We start from the raw sequence: 24,901 nt of genomic DNA on the forward strand, positions 1-24,901 counted from the left end.
TTTCAGCATCAAGCAGCCATCCATTCATCTCGGAGCTGTACCCCAGCAAGAACCTGCATAGATTCAGTAGTGTACTGGAGCCAGATCACACAGCACGAGCTGATTGTTAAATAGTTAGGAATTTTGCAATTCTTGGTTGTTAAACTGTTGGTAGCTTGCAATGTGCCGTGGTGGGAGTATTTGTTTAAATTGCTGGCTCACCAGCACACCTATTCTCAAGAATCATGGAGCATAGTCTTTGAGAAGAGCAAGCATTCAACAACTTTTCAAATGATACGGGTCAAGTTACAAAAAACAAGCATGCCCACGTGTAGGTCAAGCCAACCCAGCCAAGGTTAAAGGCGTGTACATTGAGAACACTTATTTTGAAGTGGTGACTTAAAAGCCAAAGATGCCTTGAAGAGAAGAAGCCTTGAGTTCTTATCTAGGATGTCCAAGTCACCTAAGGGATTCTCTGGGGGAATAAAAATGCTACTTACATTCTGGAAATGCTGATACCATACTGTCAGAGGAAATCGAAATGTCTAGGTGATGAGTTGGAGGACTGAGGAGCCATATCTGTGGAAGCAGCAAGTGGGGGATTGCCTGGCTCTTATTTTGAAAAATAAGAGTGGTTGCTATAGTTTAAACACAGGGTACAATGCTTTGTGTTCATCTTAAATTTACTGTATTTTGTTTGCATGAGGCAGATTTCTTTCTCAGCAAATGTTTGCCTGATGCCATTGAAGATCCCACTCACGGAGAGCTTGTACTCCAGAAGGGGAGGTGATACCTGCAGAGGTCTGGAATATGAGGTTCTCCTCAGTAAGTTGTCTTTATTACCTCTTTTTACAATGAAAGTATTAATAAAGATTGGGTAATGGGCCAGATGACTGAAACGAGAACCTTAATTCAGAGGTTCCTGTTTGTGTCTCTGCAGCCACCTCAGAACACACGCATTTGGTTTGCTCTGAGCCTGACCCTGTGCTGGCAGAAGTCTCTGCAGTCGGACTTGAGAACTGCAGTTGTGGGAGAGTTCAGTGCATTGATTCTCCTCATCTTGGGTAAGCAGTTGCTTTGTATTTCTTAAGTAATGATTTGAACTTTTCTCTCTCAGAAGAAGGCTGGTTCTGAAGGTTTTAATTTAATGGCAGTCCTTTTGTATCGTGAGGCCACAATCACAGAACTCTCGATCTCTGCAGGAGGACTGTCATAAGGTCGTCTAGGGGGTGCAGTTTTCCTTTCTGTACTGTAGAGTAACTTGTGATCCTCAGAGAAAAGAGGAGTAAGATTTGCTGTTAATAAAAGAGTAAATGATGATGATGATGATGATGATGCTAAGGCTTTAGCTTTTAACTTGCCTGCGGCTTTAGGTAGAGCTGTGACTAGCTGTCCTTGAACTCATGGCAAGAGTCTTCCTTTGCTGTTTCTCTTCTCCCAATCCTAGATAGGCTAATACTTAACCTTAAGAAAGTGAGGAACTTAAACCTTCCACTAGAGCTAGGCTATTGTCCATACTTGTCACACCCTCTGCATAGCCCTGATCTCAGGAAAAATGATGTAGAATGGTTCAGGTGTAACCTGGTCAGAAGGAGTGAGCAGGAATACTGACTTCCAAGGTTGTCTTCAAGTAAAGGTTGAACGATGTGAACTAGACTATGTTACAAGAAGCCATGTAACCTCCCAGTCTGTATTAAATGGTCTTGGAAAGAAAAATGAGGACTTATATTAAGAAGTTCATGATACTTCAGAATGGCTATATGGACTTGTATACCTAAAAACATCTTAGACCCTGGAGGTGCACAGCCATGTGTAAATTGAGGGAACATAGATAGCACTCCAGGTGGAGCGGGCTGTGTGAGTAAGGGAGGCTGTGCAGTTGTGTTTGCTCAGTGGTTGGTTGTCGTTATTGGGGCAAACACTTTTCTGAGACAGCACCTCTCTCTTGTCTTGTCTTGTAATATTGTGATGTGTGGGGCTCATTTTCACATTTTGTGTGGTAGTCTCATTGTCAAGAGACTCTTTTCTGAAGATTTTTTCCTGTGTTAATTGTGCCAAGGATAACAGTTCCCCTACATGATTAATAATAGGAAATCCCGATAGTTACAGCTCCCCAGGAATGATAGAAGATTTTTGCCAGGAATTATGAAAGAGGCATGAGCTCAGGTCAAAACGTTTGGCCAATATGTGCGATAGCTTACTATGTAGAATTATCTCCTCAAGAACATCTGCTGAGGAGATAATTCAGTACGTAAAGAAGGAAGCAGGGTCGAAGTTGAGAATTCAAGTAGTCTGTTATTATCAAGGTGCAGCTGAAATCTTTGACTGTATTTTTAAAGACAGATTCATTTTATATACAGTAAGTCCTCACTTAATTTTGTCCATAAGTTTTTGGAAACCGTGACTTTAAAGGAAACGATGTATACCAAAACTGATTTTACCATAGACTAATTGACATAAACGAGGAATTTCTGAATATTTGCCAACTAACTAGGAAATGGAAATTTAAACTTTACTAGAGTGTTTTTGGCCCTGTTGGGTGTTATTGATTCATGTGACAGGTGGTTGCTGGGGCCAGCCTGGGCCTTACTCCGAGCTGGCACTAGAGATGCAGGGGCATGTAGTCAAAGCTCTTGGCCTCCTGGAGCTTATAGTCTCTTGGAGGGGTGAGGGTGGAGAGCAACTTTAATCAAGCAAGCACACAAGTAAATAGATAATTAAAAATTGTGACAAATGCCCTAAAGGAAAGGTAAATAGTACTATTAAAACATGTGCCTGGTTGGGTGGCCGGTTGGCTCAGTTGGTTAGAGCGCAGTGCTCATAACACCAAGGTCACTGGTTCAATTCCCACATAGGCCAGTGTGCTGCACCTTCCACAACTAGATTGAAAAAAAACACAAAAAACAACAAGACTTGACTTGGAGCTGATGGGTCCTGGAAAAACACATGTTCCCCAATAAAAATATTAAAACAAAAACAAAAAACATGCGCCTAGGCACCTGACCTAGGAAGGGTGGTTCAGGAGAGGTTTCCCTGAGGAAATGACATTTAACTTGAGATCTAAAAGATGAACAGTGAAGGGGGGTAGGAAGACCATTTAGTTAGGGGGAGCAGATTAATCTTGTTTTGACAAATGAAGTTCAGAGAAGCTTTCCCCTAAAACATTGGTTACTTTCACAAATATGGAGGAGCAGTACAGTGTAGTAAGGAGACAGGCTGTGATCCTGAATGCCTAGATCTGAATCCTCGCTGTGCCACTTGGCATGTGTTATTAGGCAAGTCACTTCACCAATCTGTGCCTTAGTTTCCTCATCTGTAAAATCTCATAGGGTTATTGTGAGGGTTGAATGAGTTTAATATATAAAGCACTCAGAGACAGTACCCGGCATATAACCTTGTCTGGTCCGATCCTTTAATGTAGAGGACAAGGTCCTGGTAGACTTAGTGATTTCCCAAAGAGTAAAGAATTAGTTAATGGAAAGTCTTACCTGGGAAGAGAATTTTTTAAACATTCAATTCAATGCTTTTTTTCATTAAATCATTGCTGCTTTACTCATTCACACAGTTCTAATGGTGCATTTGTGTACTTGGAACTGGAAATGGGTGTCTTTTATTCATCAGATTGTTTACACATTTCTTAGAATGTGTTGGAAAATGGTTTGGGTGTGGCTTTGAGTGACTTGAGTTTGGTGACTAGATTCAGAGTTTGGTAGGGTCACTGATTTCCTCTTAGAGTAGAGTGGTGTAGTTGCAGGATATCTAAGTTGATTTTAATTTGATGGTCATATTGGCAGCTATCAGCATTTATCCAGTATATGCCAGGCACTTTACTGGTACTGTAGCACAGGCATGGGACACATAAATAAGACATGTATGGTTCTGCCCTTGAGAATGTAGACTCAATGGGGTTGGATTAGACATGCAAATCAATTACTTCTCCATGCAAGTGGTACACTGGGCGACGTATGAGAGCAGTTTGCTGGGCAGAAGAGGGAGAACAGTCAACTCCTGGAGAATTCATGCAGAATGTGAGAGGGATTGCAGAGGTGCCAGACATGATGTATTCAAGTTATGACATGCCATAAAGGTAGCCCTTTATCATGCTTACTCATGTATGTGTGGGTGAGGCGTGTGTCCTGGAACAGGAATAGGGCCTTGGCTGTCTTGGGAGAGGTCTGTGTTTTCATTAGATGTGCTTATGCTTGTACATCTAGCAACTGCATGTGACTTTGGTATATCTGAGTCAGTGTAGTTACTATGTACATTGTTGTGATGGGGTTCAAAAATTGAAACTTAAAAGTTTCCAGTTCATTCTCATTAGTCATTTGCCATTCTTATTAAGGTCGATACTCAGAACCCAAAATCCCCCCGGAAAGCTGCAAAGTCTATTTCCTATCTGACTTTTAGGTTATGGAAAATAGGATCTCATGTGGTAATGCTTTCTGTCTTTCAAAGCACTGTTATTTACTTTATCATATTTTATCCTTGCATTATTATGCCCATGTTATAGACAAGGAAACTGAGGTTCAGCAGGGTCAGCTGACTTCTCTGCATAAGTGGGACCGAGGATAGGACCTTTTTAAGCAGTTTGATCCTGATTTTCCAGATGGAAGATTTTGTTAATTAGAATACAGGTAAGGAATCTTTTAAGAAATCATTTTTTTAATAAATTAAAATGGCCACCATTTTCCATCAGAGCTGGGTAGGGTACTGTGATGTTAATGCAGAAAAAAGAACCTAGCAGGTCTGAGGTGGAATTCCTCCAGTGGCAGTTTGTTAGGGGTGCAGGGATCATATCATGGCTGAAACCAGCCAGAGTAGTAGGTAGGAATGCAGGGCTGGTTGAACTGTAACTCCTTGGAGTTAGGGTTCTTCTGTTTCATTAGGAAAATTGCGGGGCACTGTGTAGAACATTGATTCCTTTCCTAGGAGCTGATAGCTGCAGTGAAATTAATACCACAGAGATAACATGGATGGTCATTTAAAAAATACTTTTGCCCATGCACAGCCCATTTCTCATTCGACCCATGTGCTGCCCTGCCTAAAAAGTTTTTACAAAGAAGAAAAAAAGCTCACCATGACCTGTGACCTTTCATGTGGCTTCTTTGTGTCATAGAGCTTGGCGAATGCCTTGACTGAGTTTTAAAATTTCCCCTTATTTGTGTATCTCCTTTCCCACATGTCCTGAATATTCTTCATATGTTTAAAAATACTAATTTTAATTTAGTTGGAGAGATAGGTAAAAATTTCAGGCTGAGTATCCTGTAATCTTTTGTTTATATGAAACTCTCAGGTTGTAGAATGTCTAGCGTTGTCATCTCAAGCGTATCTGGGAATTGTTTGCTTTTTTTCTCTTGAAAAGCAACTTTCATTTAATCTTCCCTTACAGCTAATCTAAAGGAGCCCCCAAGTGACTCTCCCAACACCACTCTGTTTTGTTTCGTCATAGCATCTGCTGTTTTATTATTCATTCATTTGCTTCTTTTTTTCTCTACTTCCCCCCCGCCCCCCACCATCCACCACAAACTACATGTGAGCGGGGACCTTGTCTTTCTTGTTCAATGCTGCACCCCAGAGCTTCAGGCAGAGGCTGGCCCACGGAGGAACTCACAATTGGTTTGTCAAATTAATGGACTTCTCTTGAAACTATTTTCTGATTTTTTGCTTTTATCTTAAGATTGAAAAATTGAGATCAACATGCTGTGCCCACCGAAACTCATCCTGATGTCAGTGTTACTGGGTAAGTAGAAGCCAAGAGATGGCGGGGGGGGGGGGGGGGGGGGTTGAGGGGGTGCGGTAGGGGAGCCGTATTCCACTTACCATAAGTCTCATGCATTTTCAAAAGCCAATTTTGTGTATTTTCACTTCCCTTTGGTTTGTTGAAAACAGAACCCCTAACCTGGAACTTCGTAGTTTTGTTAAAACAGTTGTTTTGCTAAAACAGCTGTTTTAGAAGCCATGTAGCAGACTCTTTTTTGGAAAGCTGAATATTCCCCTTCTCTAGTAGAAGCAGAATGCCTTTGGGGTCTTACTGGGTGTTCTAGTCCTCTCCTATGCGATACAAAACAACCCCTCCCTCTGGCATTCCTGCACTTTAAATTGTCATCTTTGAAACCATAGCGAGTCTCAGATCAGGAAATGAAATTACCAGAGAAAGGCCCAGAAGCCCTGTGATTGTTTCCATGCTTTAGCCAGGCTTTTTGTGGTTCCTCCAGTGCACCGAGCGCTTTCCCAATTTGGGGTGGTTTCTTTTGCCTGGAACCTCCTCTCCCCACCTTACCCTAGCAAGGCTGCTTAAGGCTTCCTTATGCTTCAGTTTCCCCTTTAAGCTCCACTTCCTTCTAGCCAGCTGTTCTGGCTGCCTCCTCAGACCACCCAGGTTGGAGTCTCCTGTTCAAACGTAACCTAAATGCTCAAGGCTGCTTTTTGTGCTCATTTCTCATCTTCACTTCTTACCAACTTTTTCCTCCTCCCTCCCCATGTTTTTCTCTTTATTCCATGGATATATATCTCTGTAAGAAGAATAAATTAATTAGGTACTTTGCCTTCATAGCTTTTTATTTTTCTCTTTATTAGTGCAAACTGACTCAGCAAAGTACAAAAAAAATTGCCTTTGCTCTACGTAGTTCCAGGCAACATAGAGAGGACGTGCGTGCAATTCGCTCGCACACACGGAAATGACGTGTATTAGAGATTAGAGAATGTTTTTCATAATTTCAGAGGGTATTTAGATATTTTCCCAGAGCTCTGTGAAGCAGCCCACCGTTTTTCTCCCCTTTTCTCCAGAGTTAACAATCCAACCCTGTATGTAGTGGCTCGGTGGCATCAAGTTTTATACGTCTTATGGGGAGGTTTTCCTCCTTTAGAAAGTCTCATTTTCTTCAGCCATTTCTCTACAAAGGTTACCTGTCAGGTGTACGTTTCTTTTCTTTTCACTTTGGTTGCTGCTCTTGCTTTCTCACAAACCTTCACTTAATTCTACATATAACACACTTAATGTTAAATTAAATTAGCTTCATGTACCTGTAACCACAGTAAAGTTGCTCAGTTCTTCATTACAGGAAAATTCCAAATCATTTTTGGAGCTAATTTTGATTTCTTTCAAAATAATTCCTTCCAGAGAGTTTAGAGTTCATGTTTCCTTTTACATCTTCCCTACCGTGTGTGCCTGCTGTTGGGCAGGAAGTTAACATTCTTCTCTCAGGGCAACAGCTTGGATGAAAAGACTGGCACTGTTTTTCCCATATGTGTTCACTTGGCTCTTCTTTGATATAAACTGGCCAACATCTAAGCATGTTTTTCTTTATGTTGTTGTCTCTACATAGAGCCTATCTTGTGAAAACAGAAATATCCACGTAATGGTTTTCTCTTTTAGGGAAAAGAGAAATTACTTGAGCAATGTACAGATAGTAGAGTGGTACCACTCGTGCAGACACCTAGAGGCTGAAAAGCCAGGGCTGTTGGCAAAGCTGGAGGGGGTGGTGGGGAGAAGGCAAATAAATACAAAGGAAATTCAAGGGAAGAGCTGTGCTCTGTATTGGCCTAATTACAAGGACAATTACAGCCAGAATCAGCCAGCAAACTCAATGATAAGCTTTTGTACAGGAACTAAAGAAAAAGAAAAGAGGAAGGAAGCAAATATATCTGTGAATTGGCTTTTCAGGTAGGGAACTGGTGGGAAACTAAAAGCAAAATATATGCCAGTTCCTGTTTGTGGGTGTCTAAATACATGACCTGAAAGGAAGGACTTCAGGGTTTCTCTTCATTCTTTAGAAAGGAGATTGGGGGGAGGAATTCTGGAAAAGGAGAAGAGACTAGCCAGGAGAATGGGACCAGTTAGCATTTATGTAGTGTGAAGATTGCAGAACCCCCGATTTGAGCCATGTGAGTAACTGGAGGGTATTTTTCTTACCTTTGGGAATGCCATACTGGTTTGAGTGAAGGGCTTCTGTCCATATTGGATCTTCTAGGGAAGGAAGGCGTATAATACTTGGTGATTAATACAGATTTTTGTTGTTGAAGGTATTTGTCTAAATGATGTCTCCTCTTGCCTTTGACTTCTGTAGATTATTCATTGGGCCTGAAAGACTTGATTGTTTCCTCCCTTGAGCTGACAGTCCACGTGGGTAATTCAGCCCTGATGGGATGTGTTTTCCAGAGCACGAAAGAGAAACGTGTGACCAAGGTAGACTGGATGTTCTCATCAGGAGAGCACAGCAAGGTAAAAAGAAGAAGGAAACATTACCATGTATTAGAAGCCCTTGGCCAGTGGTGTCAGGACAGTATGGGGAGAGTGAGAATTAGGTCTTCAGGTGCCATAGGGTGGTGTTCAAGGGCTTGGCTCTAGAGCTTATCAGAACTGGGCTTCTTCTCAGCTTGGACTCTTGGTTGTGTAATCAGCTGGGCAAGTTATTCAACCTCGCTGAGCTTCTGCTTCCCCATTTGCTAAGGTGTAGGTGAAGGTAATTGTAATAATGGTAATGCTTAACTTTCAGGACATTTAGAAGCTAATGAAAGACATGCACAGAAAGTTCTTTGAGTTTCTTTTCTCAATTTCTGCCCTTTGTAGAGTAGTATAGGTGCGTGGGAGGGGTGAGATGGTGAGAGAGCATTGGTCTAGACAGAAGGATTATGGCCTCAGCATAAGAGTGATGTAACAGTAGTAGGTTTTGGGGGCGGGAGAGTGGGAGGGAAAGAGATTCTTTCAGCATTCTCCTGCTCCATTTATGTGCTGGGGAATCTTCTTTCTCCTTCACCACTGCTTGATGTGTTGGGATTAGCACATGCAGCATGGCTGAGCGAGGATTTTGGGAGCTCTTTGAGGCACGAACAGCATATTAAGCCTCACCAGGGATTTTGCGGAGATACTTTTTTGTAAAATATGTCCTAAGTAATGTGTTATTATCAATAAGGTCCCAATGTTTAAAATGAAATATTGTTTCTGTAGTTTAGAACGTGTTATCCCTATGATGCTACTGTCAAACATTTATTATTATTTATCATAAGAGGGATATTCCCATGGTGTAAGTAGAAATAAGAATTCCCAGGGCTCCCCCTCCCAGCCTGTAAATCACTTCCTGTTGATGACTCCTTTTCATGTCTTATGATATATGCTGGCTGGAAGAGGGCTGTCAAGAAAGGAGTGACAGCCAAAACGCTGGTAATTCTCCCAACAGCCAGCCAGTGTGATTGCATCATGCCTTTGAATGCCATCTAATCTGTGGGCCGTGGCTGAAGATGGGGTGAGGATGGGAGGTGGTTTTCAGAAGTCATGAGTTTGAATCCCCAGAGTGATCTTCAGAGTAGGAGTTACATTTTGCCTTAAACTGTTAGAAATGAAAATGTGTGGACCATATTTCTCCATTTGTGTTTGTATAAATGAGCCATAGAGCCTTGTGCAAGTTAGAATAGTGATTATTATTAACTGGGTAACGTATACTTTTTGGTCACGTTATCATGATGATCATGGTGATGATGACTGTGCTGCCTCCACAGAACAGGGTCTTTTGAATCCAGACTCCTAGGTCTGGTGCCACTGACTTTAGATTTTCCCCGATGTTGGGTTATCCTCCAGGATGATTACGTGCTATACTATTACGCCAACCTCAGTGTGCCCATGGGGCGCTTCCAGAATCGCGTGCGCTTAGTGGGGGACATCTTACACAATGACGGTTCTCTCCTGCTCCAAAATGTGGAAGAGGCTGATCAGGGAACATATACCTGTGAAATCCGTCTTGAAATGGAGAGCCGCGTGTTCAAAAAAACAGTGGTGCTGCACGTACTACCAGAGGAGCCCAAAGGTACGTGAATGCTTGCTTTGAGAAGGAAGAAGGAATAAGAGGTTTGACGTACAAAGGGGAAAGGGAACAGATTTTTGTGAGTAAATGCCAGCCTTTGGGTTCAGTACTTAACACAGAGTGAGTCTTCAAAAAATAGTGCTCTTTAAATAAAAATAAGGATGATTATTACTTTATTATTACTTTAAGCACATTTCATCCTCTTGGAAATGCTGTGAAGGAAGTACTGTTTGTTTCATTTTACAGATGAAGTAACTGAGGCTTAGAGAGGTTAAGTGACTAAGGACCCATATTTATTGAATATCATGTCCAGTAGTTGGACCTTGTCATCTCTGACAACAAAGTCCATGTTTTTTTTACCATACCCTGATACTTTGCATCAGTCATCCACATTGATGACACGTCCATATTTTTTAGGTATCTATGTTAGGTGTTTTGGGGAATATAAAAGAAATGAGCAGATTTCTCTAACATCTTTGGTTCGCATTTTCCCCATTTATAAATGGAAGGAGTGACATCAGTAGATTGGTGGTTTACAAACTGCTCTGTAGAACCCTCAGTGTCCAAGGAACCAGGTAGGCCACACAGAGGGTGAGAACAGGGAGGGGGTTGATAGATGAGCTAGTCAGATAGGACCTCAGGCTTCCACCTCCACTGCAACCAAAGTCCTTTATCTTTTTCCTGTTTTATTCATTGGGCTTCCAGGTAAGGTTTTGTGTGAAGGAAGAATTCTGCTGCTTTAAAAAAGTTTGAGTACGGTGCCAGAGGGGCAATAGATTTGGGAGGAGGGTTATCATTTTGTGAGGGGTGAAATGTCTAACTATTACATCGTTTTGTACACCTGAAACTAATAACTGGAAAAAAAAAAGTTTGAAAAGCACAGAATTCAATACATTCTTTAAAAGTGAGATAGAAGGAAAGTCTGTGTCCTCAGGAGAGCTTACAGTCTAGTTAGGGAACTCGAATCTGGATCCCCTCCTCCCCACTACCCAGTTTAGGTCCACTCTTTTAATAAGCTCCTTTGGAGCTCCCTGTCCTCCCCTTTGGTGATACGCATCATACCTGCTCAGTTGTGTCTTCCTGTTTGCCTGGGTCTGTGTTCTTTGTCTTCTGACCAGCTCTGGGCACAGAGCCTGGCACAGAGTAAGCAATCAATAAACATTTGTTGAATGAATGAAATTCTTGAATGAGTGTCCCTCACTTGAATTTGATTTCTAAAAAATGGAGTTGTAGGAGGAATTGTAGAAGGTAGCCTCTGGTTTCCCTCCTAATTTTTTCTACTGTTTTTCGATTGGCATTTTTCTTTTGATTCCAAACCTGTGGTTCTCTAGGAAGAGGAAATGAATCAGCTGCCTGTGTTCCAAGGATTACCTTGGGGTTACTCTGCCTTCTGTTTTGTCCTCTGATGCTGTGGCCAAACACTTGTCCACACAAGCATGGCCGACAAAATGGATGCCTTTTCCTGCTTGGAAGAGACACAGAGGGAAGAAGCCAAAAGGAGCTGATTTTAAGAGTTGAATCAATGGAAACAGGCTAGCACAAATTTAGGGGTGGTTATATATTTTCCCAGTAGCTGGTGGAGCACCTTGTATTTATTTTTCCCTCTAGCCAGAGTGGGACTAGATCCAATTCCTAACAATTCGCCTAGTGGCCAGTGCAAAGTTGTCCAACTTGCTTGCTGGAGGTTGTCTCCTCCCACGTGAAAATTCCATTTGTGCGGTCATCTATAATTTTCTTTACAAAGTTTACCCTTCAGATTATAATTTTTTTTGATTCTACTACTTTAATTCTTTTTATCATAGTTCTTAGTTAAATACTATAGACAATATTATTACAAATAAAAATAATACTAACTTCCTGTACTTGGCTCTGGAATCAGCCATCCTTCCACTTATGTGAGATGGTACAGTGTAGTGAGTGAGAAAGCTTGGGCTTTGTTTTCACTCAGACCTGGGTTTGAGTTCAAGCTCTATGTTTTATTGGCCATGTGGCTTTGGTCTCTTTTCACTTTCTTCCTCTGTAAAATGGGAGGGTAATAGTACATATCTCAAAATATTGTAATGACTAGCTAATGTACTATGTACAAAGTGTCTAGCATATGCTTGGTGTATTGAAAGGACTCAGAAGGTTTAGTCATTATTATTACACTTAAAAAATAGAGTTCAGTTTTTAATGTGTTGATGGAATTTGAGGGCGTTTCCTTCTCTACTGGTATTCTTTGGAGTGAATTTTTATTACTTTCAAAATAATACCCTCTATAGAGTTTCAAGTTCATAATATTTTCTTTTGCTTCCCTCCTATTACGCATTTCTCCTGCTGGGCAGGAAGTTAATGTTCTCCCAAGGAAAAATTTAGATGAAAAGATCAGCTTATGCAGTGTGTTTGTTACTTCATGAGCTTTGTTTAATGCTATTTTTGAGGGAACTTTGCCCAGTTAAGACCTAAGCTTGAGTCTACCTAAAATACCATCCTGCCTTTTATCTTTTAGTTGACTTTGTGGTTGATTTGTGTAGAGCATTATTGAAGAAAATCAGAAACATCTAATTGTTTTCTTTTTCAAGGACCTCTTGAAATAACTTATGCAGTAAACATATGATGAGGTCAGCTGCTTATCCAAATAAGCAGAAGGAAGAGCCTAGGACTTAGAAAGCCAGAAGAAGGGAGAGAGGGATGGGGGGAGCTGGGGGATTGAAACAGAAAGAAAAGTCAGAGAAAAGCTGTCTATTGTCTTGGCCTAATTAGCAAGGAGTCCTGTGACCTGTTCTGTAGCCAGAACTGTCCTAAGTAAGTCCTAAGACAACTTGTAAAAAGGATAAAAGAAGTGAGGAGAGTCACTATGATTCCGTTTTTCAGTTAGGAGAGCCAGGGGTTATATATAAGAATGAGAGGTATATAACTTTCCACTTCCTGTTTATGTTAAGCAGATGTGGGTATCTAAGTAGGTGAACAGAAGGTGGTGGGCTTCAAAATTTTCCGTACTTTCATTAGTATAAACTTGAAGTGGAGTTTGGGATCATGGAAAAAATTATGGAAAAGGGAAGGGAGAAGGGAATTAAAGAGGACCAGAAAATGTTTATTTTAGTATGAAGACAACAGGACCCCTCAGACTTGATGTATGTGGGTAATCAGAAGGTATTCTCTTACTCTCAGAGTGTCTATTGGTTTGAGTGAGATGCCTCTGAGTCCCTTGTCCATATAGGATCATCTGTGGAAAGAATGTGTCCAGTATTTGGTGTTAACATTTATTTTACTGTTGAGAATATTTGGCTAAACGTTATGTCTTCTAGGAGTTCTTTGGCTTCTATAGATTATACCTTGGGTTTGACTTGATTTATCATTTTTCCCCCAGAGCTCATGGTCAATGTGGGTGATTCGATTAAGATGGGATGTGTTTTCCAGAGCACAGAAGAGAAACGCATGACCAAGGTAGACTGGATGTTCTCATCAGGAAAGCACGCCAAGGTAATGAAGAGGAAGCCCCTGGCTGATGGTGTCAGGACAGTCGGGGAGAGGGAGAATCTAGGCACCAGGTGCCATGCGGTGGCATTGCAAGTGCTTGGCTCCGGATCTTGTCAGAACTGGGCCTTCTCCTAGCTCAGCTACTTGGCTGGGCAACTTTAGCTTCCTGATAGGAAAAATGACTCTAATGAAGATAATGAAGAAGGAGAAGGAGCAGGAGAAGGAGAAGAAAATGTATAATTTTTAGGATAGTGAAGATGCATATATGAGATAGTCCATGTAAAGCATTTGTGTATGACTTGGCCACCGCATTTTAGTTTCCTTCCTCTTCTCCCTTCTTCTCTTTGTAGAGTCCATGGGAGAATTAGGGGGATGATTTTTGTGGCCTAGCCAGGAAAGCTATGGGCTAGACATAAGAATGATTACATTCTTATTCTTATTTGGGTTATTTTTGTGAGTTTTTTTCTGTGCTCCATTGCCCCATTTATGTGATGGAGGGAATTTCCTCTGTCTTCATGGATGCTTCAAGTGTTGGAATTAGTAGATCCTGGAGGCCAGGGTGAGGAGTATTTCATGGGAACTCTGAAGCAATAAAGAGCAAGTTTGTTCACTAGACCAGTAGATGTCAAATATGGCATGGTGATTCACTTATGGGTCAAGCTGTGGTGTTGTGAAGGACATCCCAAGTAACTTACTGTTAATAAAAGTAAGGTGGAAAGTTTATGAAAGTTTTAGCTTTTATAAATTAAGACATATTCCAGATCATCCCTATAAAACAGTCATTTAAACTTAACTTGATTCCTGGGGTGGCCAGTTAGCTCAGTTGGTTAGAGCATGGTGCTGGTGGCACCAAGGTTGCTGGTTCAATCCCTGCATGGGCCACTGTGAGCTGCACCCTCCTTAAATAAATAAATAAGTAAGTAAATAAATAAATAAAATAACGCATTTAGAAAAACTTGCTTGATTTCTATATGCTGTCTGAGTGGGTCAGAAAGGGTGGTATCATGGCATATTATGGGGAATTATATGTAGTCCCAAGAGCTTGTCATGCATTTAAATGTCATCCACCAAGTGAGTCACAACAGAAAATAGGATGAAAATTGACATTTTGACTTGTGAATTTGAATCACAAGAGACAAGATGTTAGGGGCCAAGACTTTTTATTCATTTTTGTGTCTATATACACATTTCTACTTCCTTTTCTTAAAAGCTTTTTAAAAAATAATAATGTTTACATCCCTTGATAAAAATTCCAGCACCTATTCATTTAAGCATCTGCTATGCAGTGTAAGCCCCTGCCCTAATGGGGGACTTACAATCAAGATGAAGGGAGATACACAGTAAAATAATGAAGAAATAAATACTAAATACATCAGGTAGTAATGAGAGTTGTGGAGAACAAGAAAGCAGAGTCTTGTGGCTGTTTTAACTAGGTGGCCAGGGAGGCCTCACTGACAAGGTGGCGTTTGAACAGAGGTCTGAAGGAAGTGAGGGAATGAACCATGTATATCTGGGAAGAAGTGTGTTCCAGGTAGCGGGAGCAGCAAACGCAAAGGCCCTGAGGCCAGTAATCAGGGAGCAGCAAGGAGGTCACTGTGGCTGGAGTGAAGTGACCCAAATTGGTGAGGGAAGAACAAGTAGAAGATGAAATCAGAGAGGAAAAGGGGGTGGGGCATATCATGTACTTTTAGTAGAAATTGTAGGGTTTTGAGCAGAGGAGTAACATGGTTTAACTTATATTTCTAATGATTCATCTGCTGAGAATAGACTGTATTTAAAAGTAAGTTAGGGAGACAAGTAAGGAAGCTCCTTGCAGGAATCCAGATGAGAGATGGTGGCTTGGACCCAAGTGGCAACCATGGAGGAGGTGAGATTTGGGATATATTTTGCAGGTAGAGGTGGTAGATTTGCTGAGGGATTTTAGATGTGAGTTGTTCAAGAAAGAGAGGAGTTAAGGGTAACTCCAAGAGTTTTAGCCTGAGCATCTGGAAGAAGGTGTTGCTATTTACCAAAATGGGATGGACTAGAATAAACTGGTTTGGGGGAAAAACTTAGAGTTCCATTTTAGTCGTGTTTCAGATTTCCTATTGGAAATCAAACTGGAAATGTCATAAAAAGTAAAGGTGTACTTTTACTTCTTTTTACTGGCGAAGTGTAGAAAGTGAAAGCCCCTCATTCCCACTTTCCTCGTCCCTCTCTTCAGGTGGAACAGTTGTTCGTAGTTTGTTAGCATCCTTCACCACGACACATGCCTGCACACACGTGTGTGTTCACACTTTCGTGTTACCTAATACTGTCTGATAACACCATTACTACCTGCACATTCAGGGCGTCTCAAGCTTCCCCACGCTGCCCCGCCCCCAGTCCTTGCAATCTCAATCATTTTGCCTTTCCCTTCTAGGAGGAGATTGTGTTGCACTATTACCCCAAACCCAACGTACCTGTGGGGTACCCTCAGAACTGGGGCAGCTTCCAGAACCGTGTAAACCTGGTGGGGAACACTGCCCGCAATGATGGCTCCATCGTGCTCCAAGGAGTGAAGGAGTCCGATGGAGGAAGCTACACCTGCACTATCCACCTGGGGAACCTGACATTCAGGAAAACCATTGTGCTGAAAGTGAATTGGAAGGAGCCCCAAAGTATCTAATTTTTATTTAAAGAGGGATGAGGGGCCTCATAGCTGGTTGGCATGGCCAGGACTAGGGTGAGACCCGAAAGGCTTTTAGGGTACAAAATTAAAGGAAGCATCACTGTCAGGTGATGTACGACCCTGAGAGTGAGGCTTCTTTAAATTTGCTGCCCTGGAAACCTTGGTTGCCTCATCCCAGTTCTGGCCCTCCTGGTAGGTCAAGGAAAAAGGAGCCAATATTTAGTGAACACCAGCCCTCTGCCAGACCTCACTCATTGCCAGAGCAATCTACCAATTTAAAGATACAGAAGCTCAGAGGTGAATTGGACTTGATGTTCAAAGTCATTTTTACTTAGCTTCAAAGGAGAGGCTGTGTGCTCTGTAGCAGAGGGGAAAATGATCCTGAGCTGGTGAGAGATAGCAAAGAACAGAGAGAAAACAGGAAGGGACCAGAACCAAAAATAGAGGTTTTCTGATCAAAGGTTCTGTATTCTGGCAAACACTGTGCATTGAGGCCAGTGTGTAGAAGAATAAAGACTCAATTGTGTTGACTGAGAGTGGTTGATAAGTGAGGGGTTAAAGTTAAACCATAACCCAGTTAACAGTCAGGATGTGGCCTGTGGACTTTGCTTTTCACTGGGGTCCTCAGGGGTTGGCTGTGGTTGGTTGGGGGCAGGGATGGGGGTGAGGGTGGAACACACCTGAGTCCCTTTGGCCAGAGTCGTAAGTCTATGGAGGCACCGTCTTGTTAATAGCCAAGAGTCCCAGCTGGACAGGGAAGCAGGACAGATGGATTTCTTCACTCTCAGAAATCCTATCTCCATTTCACAGACAAAATGCAAGCCATTGGTGGGAGCTCATTCAACTTCCAAGCCCTCCCCACCCACAAAAATGTCTATATCTATGCCTGCCTTTATCTCTGGCTTGCTGTCCTGAGGTCCCTTCTGCTTGGGCTCGTCTGAACCCCTGTGCTCAGGTGCATTCTCTTCTCCTCAGAAACCTCACAACATGGCTTTTAAAGCTCTCATTTTCCATTGGTTTCTACCATTCAGCACATATTAGGTTGGTGCAAAAGTAATTGCGGTTTAAAAGGTTAAAAATAATTGCAAAAATTGCAATTACTTTTGCACCAACCTAATTAATATGCTCAACTCTTCTTACCTATGTCCTTGTCTATTCTAGCTCTCATCGTCTATCTTCTTTTTTCTTAAAACAGCTTTATTGAGCTACAACTCACATACCATACAATTCACCCATTTAAAATGTACAACTCAGTGGTTTTTAGTATGTTCAGAATTGTGCAGCCTTTACCACAATCAGTTATATATTTCTTGACATAGCCAAATAGCTTGCTAAAGGGCGGTGTGGGCTGTCTCCTGTCTCATCTCCCATTAACTCCTCAGTGCCCTGCATTCTGGCTTCTGCTTCTGCCTCTTCTCCAGCTGAGATCACCAGTGGTACTCGAATTGCACACCTGCAGCCTTCTTTGCCTCAGCAGTATTGGGCACTATACTGTACATATATTCAATGCATTCTATGGTGGACACAATTTATCTATCTTTGTGTATCTATATGAACGCCACCCAAATACTCCACAAACACTTCAAATACCACATATCCAAACCTCCCCCTGCGTGACTCTTCCCAGCCCATCTCCTCAATCTCAGTTAACGCCGTCATCATCTACAGTTATTCTAACTGGCTGCCGGGAGTTGTACTTGAGTCTTCCTTTTCCCATGACCCCTAAACCAGCAGGTCAAGTCCTGTGATTTCTACTACTGACTTTGAATCTGTCTTCTTTCCAGTTCATCACCACCACTTTAGTCTAGTTGTCTTTATTTCTGTCTTGGACTGTAGGCCTCTAACTAGTCTCTGCTTTCAATCTTAGCCACTGCTCATTCTTCATGCAGCTATCAGTGCCATCTTTCTACATCACAAATCTGAACATTCTATTCCACGCCTTACAATCTTCAGTGGTTTCTCCATTGCCTACAGAAAAACACACACACACACAAAAAAAAACAACAACAAAACTCTGGCTGAGCTAATCAAGGTCCTTCATGACTTAGACCCTGTTCTTTAGCCTCATTCCCCACCACACCCACCAATGCAACTATTTCTAGTTTCTAAAAGCACCGTCCTGTCAGGCTTCCAGACCTTGTGCATAATGTCCCCTCTGTCCTTCCCCATATTGTCTGCTCCCAAAACTTGATGTTTCCTTTAAGGCTCAGCTTAAACTTTAGAACTTTTGCTGACAAATTCTCATCTGCTTCCCATGGAATTGGGTACCCTTTTTTCTGCACCCCTCTGCTCCCCATATGGACTTTTGTCATAGTACCCATAACAGTCTGTAGTTTTCTGTTTATATGTTTGTTCCTCCCCTTGGATGCAGGGACCATGCATTCATTATTCATGTTTGTATTTTCCATGTCTGGTGATATCTGGCCCCCACGAGGTCTTTGATGTATGTATTTAGAGTGAATTGAGGAAATGAGTGAAGGGTACTATATGGGTGGAAGTGCCTCAGAAGGCCGTACTCAGTATCATGACCATGGGGCCGAGGGTTGTAGCATATGAGTAGATCCTTTCGAAAACAACCACTTTCCCATAGAAAGATCAGTAGCCTCTAAGATGTATGTTATTTCTATGACGTTTGGTAAATCACATTTTAAGATAGATTTGTTAATGCAAAAGGAAATTCTATAGGTGGGGTGTTATCCTCTTCTTCCACCCACCTTACTGTGTATTTTAAGGGTAAGCAAGGGGGTCAGACTTTGGTTCTCAACCTAATAGGGATAGCTAGAGTCCTCGTGTTTTAACACTGGGTGGAGTCTGGCCTTCTCCCCACACTTCCTGACCTGATACTTGGTATAGAACTGGTGGAGCTCTCAGCTCTTTTCTGGAACATTGAGGTCCTCATTGCTTTTCTCTTTTCCCAAGCACCAGTGACTCCAGTAGTTCGCAGACCTGAGATCCTGGGCGGTGATCATCTGGTGATCATTGTGGGGATTGTTTGTGCCACTATCCTGCTACTTCCTGTTCTGATATTGATCATTAAGAGGACCCACAGGAATAAGAGGTACAGGGCTTCTCTCACTTCTTGGGTTGGGAGGCTGGAGGTGCAGGACTGCCTCTAACCTGGAGTGGAAGAGAGTGATAGGGCCCTAACTGCCATTTTGACAGAAGGGGGTATTTCAAAATAGAATCATCTGTGGATGATGTCACATTCGACATCATCTGTATAGTGATCCCTGCCCCTTCACTCCTGAAAGGCCTTTTACATTTCCATACCATCCTCATTCGCTTTGGTATTTTACAAAGATTCCCAGCTCTTTCACAAAGGGTGGTCTAAATAGAGAATAATTAAGAGTATAAATCTTAACCAAGAACTATAATGATGCCTTTCAATGCCTGAGTTAAATGATTTTTGAATTATCCATAATATATGCTTCATATAGAAGCTTAGATCCTGAGGGCTGTCAGTTGCTTTATTTAAAAGACTACATTCTAATTATGACAGGCTATTTTTGAATGGCTGTCCTTAAGTCCTAAAATATTTATTGTTGAAATGTTTTTAAAGGCTTAAATTTCATCAGTACTTCTCCCAGTATCTCAAAAATGCCTAGATGCTCTGACATGGGCACTAGTGTTTCATTGGCTGTTGGCAGTCACATCCCTCAGTTTACCCAACTGTTGATGAAATATGTTGCTAGGGCAAATGGACTCTTGTTGAAATAGTGTCAATGGGAAAGGGCTCCCACATATGACTTTTGAGTCTCCTTTCCCTGTGGATTCTACAGAAAGTGCTTACGCCTGCTACATTTGCACTTCTACTCCCCAGGGACTCTCTGACTTGGTTTTGAACTTAGTTGGCTTCTCTGAGCGTCTTTGCTCTGAGCGTGCTGATAGCGCTGCCGACAGTTAGACAACCCGGGTTTCATATCAGCTCACTTCCTGCCCTCTGGGCCTCAATTTTTCTCAAAATGAAGAGTAGTACTTCCATGTCTACTAGTGTATTCTAAAGAAATAATCAGAATGATATGCTGAGATATGTGCATAAATATAGTCACTGTAGCATTGATTATAGTTAAAAATTGAGGGCCGGCCCAGTGCTCCTAACGCCTAGGTCGCCGGTTCAATTCCCACACAGGCCAGTGAGATGCGCCCTCTACAGGTAAGATTGTGAACAACCGTGAGCAGCCGGAGGTAGGCGTGAGCTGCCATGGGCTACTGTGTGCTGCCATGAGCAGCTGGTGGCCAGCGTGAGTGGCTGGCAGCCAGTGTGAGTAGCCGGCAGCCAGTGTGAGCAGCCGTGGGCTGCTGTAGGCTGCTGTGGGTTGCTGTGAGCTGCTGTGAGCAGCCGATTGATGCCTGGTGACTGCCTACCTCAGCTGGGGGCAGCGCAAGGCTCACAATACCAGTGTGGGCCAGGGAGCTGTGTCCTACACAACTAGACTGAGAAACAATGGCTTGAACCAAAAGGGGATGTGTGTGTGTGGGGGGGTCGGAGGTGGAAAAGGGGGGGAGAAAAAACACAAAATTGAAATCATCCTCAGTGTCTGTCAGAAAGGTGATGATTCAAAGAATCAATATTCCATTCAATGAATTACCACACAACCCTGCATGTATGTAATGACATGGAAAGATGTCCAATTCTATATTATAAAATATTGTAGTATGACCTCATGTTTATAAAAAAGAAAATTATATAATACTTTTTGTGTGAGTGTACTTGTGCTTGCATTGAGAGAGATTTGGAAGGATAATTCTTAAATATCAATAGTAGTAATTTGGGATAAAGGGGAAGGTGGGTCTTGTGACGGTAGGGGGTTTACTGGACTGTCAGCCTCCAGCTGTACATTTCTGTATTATTTGAATTACTTTACAATGAGACTATACAACTTTATAATCAGAAAATACAATAAAAATATTTCTGCTGTGAGACAAAAAAAAATACAGATTCTTTATTAGCTTTTAAATCTCTACCTTAGGCCAAAAAAGGAAAAAATAAAAAAATATTCACTCGCAAATGCAGAAGGCAAATGGTCACGATATCAAAGGCCAAGGGCCTGGAAGGGGCCAGAGCTCACTGTTTGGGATGTTTGTGGGCATAATTCAGTTTGGCCTCCTACTGGGAGAGACCAGGAGCCCTTTGAACTGGACGGCTCACTGAGCTTCTGCTGCCCCCTGCTGGTTCAGCAGCATCTCCCCATGCCCCTTTCTGTTCATTCACTTCGCATTTTTATAGACCGAAAGGTAGAGTGATAATGGAGAAGTAGAAGCTGTTGTTCAGCCAAGACTAGTATCTCCAGAATGCCTTCCTGCTCTCCACGAAAGAGAAGCACTTCTCAGACTTCAAGGTGAGCTAGGTAGGAGTCGAGAGAGAATAGCGCCTGCTCTATTTTGTCTCTCTCTTCACAAGGCTCTGTAGAGTCTCACGTAGGCAGTCCTTGAATATACACAGTACTCGCCAGTTAATTCCACATGCTTTTCATGCCTTGCAGTTCAGTAACTTCCACAGCCCTGGTAAAAAGCCTGGAGAACACCAAGAAAGCTCAACCAGAGGTAAGAGAAGAACTCTGCCATTTTGTTGCTGTGCCCAGTGAGGGCGAGGTGGATACTGCTCCAGTATCAAGGTGGTTCGTTATCATTCCTCTGTGACTCGTGTCTTACTCATAGTGATATCTCAGCATGTAGGCCAGCACCTGACACAGAGCAGGGGCTCAGGAAATCTTCATTCCTGGAATAAAAGCCCCCAAGGGAGTAAGTCAGGTGTGGCAGGTGGGGCCAGCCCAGCATGGGCAGCATATCCTGGTTGGGCCTGAGGAAAGAGCACTAGATTTGGCGTCAGAAAGTCCCATTTCAAGGCCAGCTCTGCCACCTCCGTGATCCTCAGTTTTCTCATCAGTAAACCCAGGATAAGGACCAACGTTTGCACTGTGGTGCGGTTCCAATAACGTGAGGCTATGCAGGTGCTTCATAATCAGTGAGACACTGTAAATATAGGGGAGAATTATGATGCATTCAGAGTGAAGAGAAGGAGGTAATGTTAAGATGAAATATTCAGGGACCTTTAGAAAGACAGATCAAGAAGCATTTTTCTTCTGTTAGTTTGTGATGGAGCTATAAATAATTGCTGCTAGAGGCTGGAGAAATGGATTCATTTCCTTGAACTCGTTTTTCTTTAACTTTAAAAAACCCCTCTTAGAATATTTACCTTTCCATCTTTTGGGCTGTTTGTGACCCAAGAGTAGGGTTTTCTCACATCACAGTGCAGGGGTCTCCAGAAGCCCAGGCATTTTTCACTGGATGACGTTGCTTCCCCACGTAGTGTCAGGGACGGGAATCACAAAGTACCAGCAACTTCACAGCTGTTCAGCGGGTCAGAGAGGGCTGTCCCTACCATACAAACCCTCTGAAAGAGCTGATGGCAGTTAGCTACTGCCTAATGCCAGTCATCCTGCCATGTCTCTAATTAGAAGGAAATAACCACAGAGTAGATATAATTTGGCACGATAAGGACTCCTGCTGCTACCTAAACACCCATCAAACAAAGACTGTTTGGCTTTTGAAGCAAAGAATTTGGTTCTTATGATAGTACTCTTTGCTGAAGTTAAATTTCTTAATTTGGGGGAAGACTAAGGACTGAATTATCAGTATCGATAATACCCCAGCTCTCAATAACCCTCTGAACCTGCTGGTTTTGGTGATTGATGCCCTGCAAATAGTAGTAGATGGCCTTTTCTCTGGCATATAAGATCCACTACTATAGAATCTGATGCTATTTATACCATTTATTCCCCTTGTAGAAACATGTTTACTCCTCAATAACTACACGTGAGGTGATCGAGGAAGAAGAATCAAGTGAAAAATCGGAGGCCACCTACATGACCATGGTGAGAAGGATTCTGGGCCCAGCTGAGCCAGGAAGTGGGAGGAGCTGGGAAGACTATGGCAAACTTATGGGTGTGGGTGTGACTAGGTCACCTGGGGAGGTCACTCTGCTGAGGGCCGAGATTTTTCTAAGTAGTAGGAAAGTCAGAAACTGAAGCTCTGCTGGATAGGAGAGTAATCTCAAACTTGCCTTCATACCCTGTCTCGAGCATTAAGGGGCGTTAAAGGCTAGAGGTGATCGATTTAGTGGTGAAATGAGGTACCTTCCCTGGGGATAGGCAAAGTGTCTGCCTCATCAGTACAACCCTGGTTCAACACAGCCTAATGAAGAGGGACCCTTAGACCCTTGGGCAAGCGCTGTGTTGCAAGGGATTGTTTCCCTTTCTATCAAAGGTCCCTTCCAACTCTTAGATTTTTTTTTCCTGTGACTTATTTTGCTTCGACATAATCTAATTCAGCCCGGAAGCCTGCATGCTGAATTCCATATAATACTTCTTTCTCTTTGCTAAACTCCCCAGGGAAATACAGCACCTAGAAAAGGTACCTGGAGTATAGTGAGTAGGGGTGAGGACAAAAGGAGGGAGCTGGCAAGGGACACGACTAAGTGTAGCAGGCTATGAAGGGCGCAGTGTTCTGCTGGGGTCAGGAAGGCTGGCCTCCTCTGTTTGTGGGGTGGGTGATGGCTTGTGTTTGTTCCTGTCGCACTGGCATTAAGGACACATGACTCCCTGATGATTGCAGCAGGGACAGATTCTGCCAGGGAAGTGTGAGATCAGAGACCTGGCCTGGTTCCACCGAGTGAAACAGTAGCTCCACTCTGAAGTTGTAGTTGAATATAGTCACCTCCCCCCACATCCTGCTGCCATTATTGCCATGTGATACTATAGTAACTGCCAGGCCTCATCCTGCCTCTTAGAGCCCTGCTGATACAGCTGTACTGTGGCTACTGCTGAGCATGTCACTCACCTGGGTGACAGTGTTTGCAGAAAGTCTGTGAGATAGAGATAATGTAGGAGTGAATTGTCTTCAAAGCTACCTTTCCCATGTTCAGTGCTAGGTGCTTGTGATTTAAACTCTGCAGAAAATAGCATCTCTGACCTCTTGAAACGGATCCAATAAAGTGAGCGTGATGAGAGGCCAGGGCCACAAACTCAAAGGCCTTTAGGGACTGGTCAGTTTGTTTTAAAATACTACGTGCCAAATCAAATAAGCCTGTGGATAAATTCTGGCCTTCAGGCTACTTGTTTGAGACCTCAGGTATAGAGGTATTATCTGATAGGGAGCACGGGTTTTTTTGTTGTTGAATTGATTAAATTTACTTAAATGAAGGGGGCACCATACTGTGTCCCCTTTCTGAGGCTGTCTAGCACAGTGGTCAAGATCACAAGCTTTGAAGTTGGACAGACCCAGGTCCAAATCCTGACTCTGACTTAGAATGATCCTGGGCAGGTAACTTAGCTTCTCGGAGCCTCAGTTTCCTCACTACCTCCCAGGTGGTGAGGATCAAAAGAGATAGTACAGGTAAAATTCAGAGCTGGGCCAGATAGCTAGAAAGAGCTCAATGAGTGTTAACTACTACAGTTGAAATACTTTTTACAAATGTGTTTTGTTTGTTTCCTTTCTTCCCCTGCAGCACCCAGTTTGGCCTTCTCAGAGGTCAGCACCAAATAACTCACTTGAAAACAAGTCAGCTGGTGGAATACCAAAAACAAAGCAAGCCTTTTGAGAAGAAAGGAGAGTTTCCTTCATCCTTAACAGTGGCAGAGACCCTCCTCTTTGTGTCCCAAGTCACTGTACCAGTTATTGCAGAACCCCCCGTCTTTCCCGGTTGTCCTCCCGCCTCATTGGTTGGTCAAAGGACTGAAGATGGAGGGTTCGGAGCCTGGCAGAAATATGGGGCATCTCTGGAGGAATAGGCCCTGATGAGGGGAGCCTGGACTTGGTCCCTCTGGAGTGGGACACTGGCCCTGGGGACCCTGGCTGAGCTGCCGCAGTGGCCTCAAGTACTCCATCAGATCAGATCCTCGCTTGGACTGCATTCACTGTGCATGTGTTACTGGGAAGAATCTCAGAAGTAAAAACCAACCCAAATGACTCCTTTGGCAAATTATCTCTTTTAAATAAATGTGGTTTGTGGAAATCA

General features: G+C 42.7%; 1 protein-coding gene and 1 non-coding gene across 4 annotated transcripts; both read left to right on the top strand.

Annotated features, from left to right (window-relative positions):
- The first annotated feature begins 89 nt into the window (after nucleotides 1-89).
- Nucleotides 90-24,901, top strand: JAML (junction adhesion molecule like). 3 transcript variants are annotated; one of them, XM_019716271.2, is made up of 12 exons: nucleotides 90-804; nucleotides 920-1,043; nucleotides 4,490-4,613; nucleotides 5,657-5,719; nucleotides 8,046-8,200; nucleotides 9,554-9,779; nucleotides 13,126-13,238; nucleotides 15,637-15,874; nucleotides 18,805-18,943; nucleotides 21,369-21,429; nucleotides 22,674-22,760; nucleotides 24,392-24,901. In XM_019716271.2, exons 4-12 carry the CDS (start codon nucleotides 5,677-5,679, stop codon nucleotides 24,482-24,484), a joined length of 1,155 nt encoding a protein of 384 aa, XP_019571830.2. In that variant the 5' UTR covers nucleotides 90-804; nucleotides 920-1,043; nucleotides 4,490-4,613; nucleotides 5,657-5,676; the 3' UTR covers nucleotides 24,485-24,901. The 3 variants fall into 3 exon arrangements, with proteins under 3 accessions (XP_019571830.2, XP_019571829.2, XP_019571834.2); XM_019716270.2 differs by lacking the exon at nucleotides 4,490-4,613; XM_019716275.2 differs by lacking the exons at nucleotides 90-804; nucleotides 920-1,043; nucleotides 4,490-4,613; nucleotides 5,657-5,719 and adding an exon at nucleotides 7,690-7,863.
- TRNAT-GGU (transfer RNA threonine (anticodon GGU)) lies at nucleotides 14,044-14,117 on the top strand. Its single transcript has one exon. It is a non-coding gene; the product is annotated as a tRNA-Thr (tRNA).

Source organism: Rhinolophus sinicus, linkage group LG06 (genome assembly GCF_036562045.2).
Source record: "Rhinolophus sinicus isolate RSC01 linkage group LG06, ASM3656204v1, whole genome shotgun sequence".
Lineage (NCBI taxonomy): Eukaryota > Metazoa > Chordata > Mammalia > Chiroptera > Rhinolophidae > Rhinolophus > Rhinolophus sinicus.

Bases quoted from the DNA above. Each gene is read 5' to 3' on its own strand.
- JAML (XM_019716271.2), top strand. From the start codon at position 5,677: ATGCTGTGCCCACCGAAACTCATCCTGATGTCAGTGTTACTGG. The intron at 13,239-15,636 runs GTAATGAAGAGG...TTTCCCTTCTAG, and splicing joins CATCAGGAAAGCACGCCAAG to GAGGAGATTGTGTTGCACTA. The intron at 18,944-21,368 runs GTACAGGGCTTC...CATGCCTTGCAG, and splicing joins AGGACCCACAGGAATAAGAG to TTCAGTAACTTCCACAGCCC.